Here is a 3,448-nt window from a genome sequence, read left to right as displayed (position 1 = left end):
ATATGTAGATGTAGCTGAAGATCCTTTTGTTTACTGCTCCTTCACATATTTGATAATTTTTCTTCCTATGACGGTGCATACAGATATTACCGGTGAAAGTTGTCGATGCCCTGAAGACCCCAGGAGATGGGGAGATACCGGGAGATGGGATTGCTAGCATTCGGCAGTGCAATGACAGTTTCATGTCGGTCAAGTCCCACAAGTGTGATGATGGCTACATCATCTTCGGCAAGGGATGGAGTGATTTTGTTGACAGTGAAGAGCTTAAGGTTCATAAAGCCGTTCTATTCGGTTTCAAGACCACCACCCGTGAAGACCTTCAGATCGAGGTGGTTATGAACATGCTGACCGAGGAGCCACAAATGTAGCACGACAATGCAATAGTGTCCTTTACACTAGGTATACTGCGAAAACTATGTTCATAGCAGTTATGCATCTATGGGGTTACATCTTCATTATGTCTTGGGTGATGATGACTATGAGAGGAGGACATGTTGCAGTTAGAGTAAATGCTAGGATTCGGCCCTATCCAGGACTCAAAATAGGGCTTACACAGGTGGTTGCTTTATTGGCTGTTGTTTCCCTGGCTATAATCATGAACGATTGTAATGCAAATGGAATCGTTACGGGGGTTTTATTAATATTTTAAATCATGGAGTTAAGATGGTAGAACTACCTATGAGTGTTTGCGTAGGAGATGCGGGAAGGGCATCAGTTGTGTTCTTGACTCTTTGGTAATGCAGGAATAATGTGAGATTACAAAATAAATGGTATAGTGATCTTATGATTCTTGTTTAGCTACTTTGCTTGTGGATCATGGGATGGTCTATATTGCAGATGAAGGTGGTAAACAAAGAGGTGCTGATGTTGGGAGCAAAGAGGTGCTGATGGTCTATATGCACAGGCTAGAGCATGTAGCAGGTGAATTGTACAGTTCATCGCAAGTGTGGAGTCACAGGGAACTGCGGTGTCGCCTACGCATCTCTCAGCTATATTTTCTGTCCTCTGCCGTAGTTTTATTTTTTGGACCTTCATGTTAAGTTTGGCTAGGCTTGCTACCATGTATGATTTGTGCTGCTAGTTGATTACTGTAGTTTCTAGCTGTAGTTTGTATCAGGGGCTTGAAAGACCATGTGGTTTCTGTTAATGGAAAATCAGAGGGGGCGACCCTTATTTTGATTAAAAAAATGATCTTTCTCTATGTAATTAAAAAAATAAAATTTCTTTATTCAAACCCAGTTGAGAACAGTATTCATTATAAATCTAAAATAATCTTTTGGTAAAAATGGCTATCGCATTCTGTATCATAGCTAGCGAAGTTGAAACAAAATAAACGTCTTAAGTATAATATCTCGTGAACGTGGATCAAATTAGGCAAGACAGCTAGAATAAAGGATGATTCAACTTGCAGGAAATTTGAACTTACGACTTACTAGCAGTATAATAAAGTTTACAGACTATCAGCTAGATAAATAGAAGAAACATTTTAGGTTGATTTATTCTTGCTTCCGGACTTCTTTGACCGCCTAGATGGTTTGGCGAGATGTTGGCGCTGACTCTCGAACCCCTTCTGGAAGTTCACCAAGCGCCTGTATACATCGTAGGTGGCATACGCGTGGAAGCATAATAGATGTTCTTCAAGGGCAAGGGCGCTTCTGCCCATATATGGTGGTCATCTTCTGTGATAGCATCCTTCATCTTGTTGTAGCTGTGGTGGATGATGGAACCAGCGTAGTCAGCCAAGCCATACTTTGGCTTAATCGTCACTGGATCAGGCACTCTCCACATATTCTGGATATCCACAAAGTTTTGTACCACCAGACCAACACGCTTGAGTTTTTTGTCCTCATTGTTGATGTCCACCCCAACAAAGGTGTACTCCTTGTCGAGCAGGAAGGCGGCAAGCAGGCCGCAGTGCTCATCAGCAACACTTATGTGGTACACGAGGACGTAGATGCCAACGCATAACTGGACCACGACAGCCATCTGTCTCAGACCACGAGGCCAGGTGTACTCCACATCCAGTGCAACTATCTTCTGGTCATCGTTCCGCAGCCAGTATTTGAATCTGCCAATGCAGTACTCAACACAGCTAGCCTTGTTCGTGTAGTTCACAAAAATTTCGGTATTTCCATCTGCCCTAGCAGCATAACCTTTCTCGAACGCCATGCCGAAGGACTGTAATTGATGAAACCAATATAAGACATGAAGCATGACAATAACATGATAACAATTTAAACAAGTGCATGAACAATTTAAACTAAACAAGTACTCCCTCTGTAAAGAAATCACTAAAGTAGTGAACCAAAAGTTGTTATATTTCCTTGCAGAGGGAGTATATGCGAATTAAAAATCAAAATTTATGCTCTTGAAATATTTATCTAAACAACTGCATCAACAATCAAGAATAAACATGTATCTATGAATTGTTCATCACCCATGCAGATGAAACTGTGTGTACAAACTAAAGAAGCAGGATAAGAACAAGAAATTGACAAGACAACGGACTAGATGTTGCATGCAGATGAATTTGTGTGCAAAATTCTCATAAGGCAATGGACTACATGTTGCAGGCAGATGAATCTGTGCGCACAAAATAAAGAAGCAGGAGAACAAGAAAATGACAAGAAGAAGGCCATCGTATGTGCTGGTACTAGAGAACTACTAACATAATTGACAGGAAGGAGAACTCACCATTCCAGAAGCCAGATTGTTGGGACAGTGGGCGACGAAGAGGAAGAGGGAATCGAGAGGACGCAAAGGCAGAGGAAGCGTTTTTTGGAGAGTCGTGGTAGTGAGGACAAAGCGCCCTCGCGCATGCCCGTCCTAAATAATTGGGACGGGGCTCGTCGCGCCTGTTGGAGTCCTCGCTTCCTTTCTCATGTTCACTTTTCAAATGGGCTCATCCCATTATAATAGGCCCGTATAAGAAAGCACAAGTAGCCCAAACGCTTCACGGTTGAGATTACTGATCTAAACTTGCTAAAAAATTCTCAAATTAAAAAATCTAGCTAAAAAAACATTACGTGATCTAAAACTACCTCTTCGTGAGATCCCAAATTCCCAATATTTCCTTGTGGTCGGTTGTTAGAGAATCCCCTATAAATACGAAGCTTTTCACGGCATAGATCGTATACTTCCACCCCACGCCCCCACCCCATGCCTCCCATACCTAGCCTTCCATGACTACACCAAATTACCACCCCACTCTGCCCAAAGTTGCTCCCAGGTCGGTGAAGCCGACGGAGCCATCATCTTCGAAGCCTGTGTCGGCGAATCCTGGGATGAAAGAGAAGGGCACGTCAGAGAAGCCGACAAAAGAGAAGGGCAAGTCGGAGAAGCCGGCGAAGCAAAAGATGAAAGCGAACGGCAATGGAACCCGTCGCCATCGAGAGAATCCTCCGGTAACAATCGAGATCCTTGTATTCTATATACTCTCTCCTTCCCA

General features: G+C 43.0%; 1 protein-coding gene across 1 annotated transcript; it reads right to left on the bottom strand.

The window, feature by feature from the left end:
- Positions 1 to 1,578: 1,578 nt before the first annotated feature.
- LOC141026908 (uncharacterized) lies at positions 1,579 to 2,169 on the bottom strand. The gene has a single exon (XM_073503786.1). It carries the CDS (start codon positions 2,167 to 2,169, stop codon positions 1,579 to 1,581), a length of 591 nt encoding a protein of 196 aa, XP_073359887.1.
- Between the last annotated feature and the right edge of the window lie 1,279 nt (positions 2,170 to 3,448).

This window comes from Aegilops tauschii, chromosome 7, assembly GCF_002575655.3.
Source record: "Aegilops tauschii subsp. strangulata cultivar AL8/78 chromosome 7, Aet v6.0, whole genome shotgun sequence".
Taxonomy (NCBI): domain Eukaryota; kingdom Viridiplantae; phylum Streptophyta; class Magnoliopsida; order Poales; family Poaceae; genus Aegilops; species Aegilops tauschii.
Note: the sequence above shows the minus strand (reverse complement) of the source record. Positions and strands in the feature narration are given on the sequence as shown.

What these genes read in the sequence shown, in the direction of transcription:
- LOC141026908 (XM_073503786.1), bottom strand. Translation starts at nt 2,169, where the DNA reads ATGGCGTTCGAGAAAGGTTATGCTGCTAGGGCAGATGGAAATACCGAA.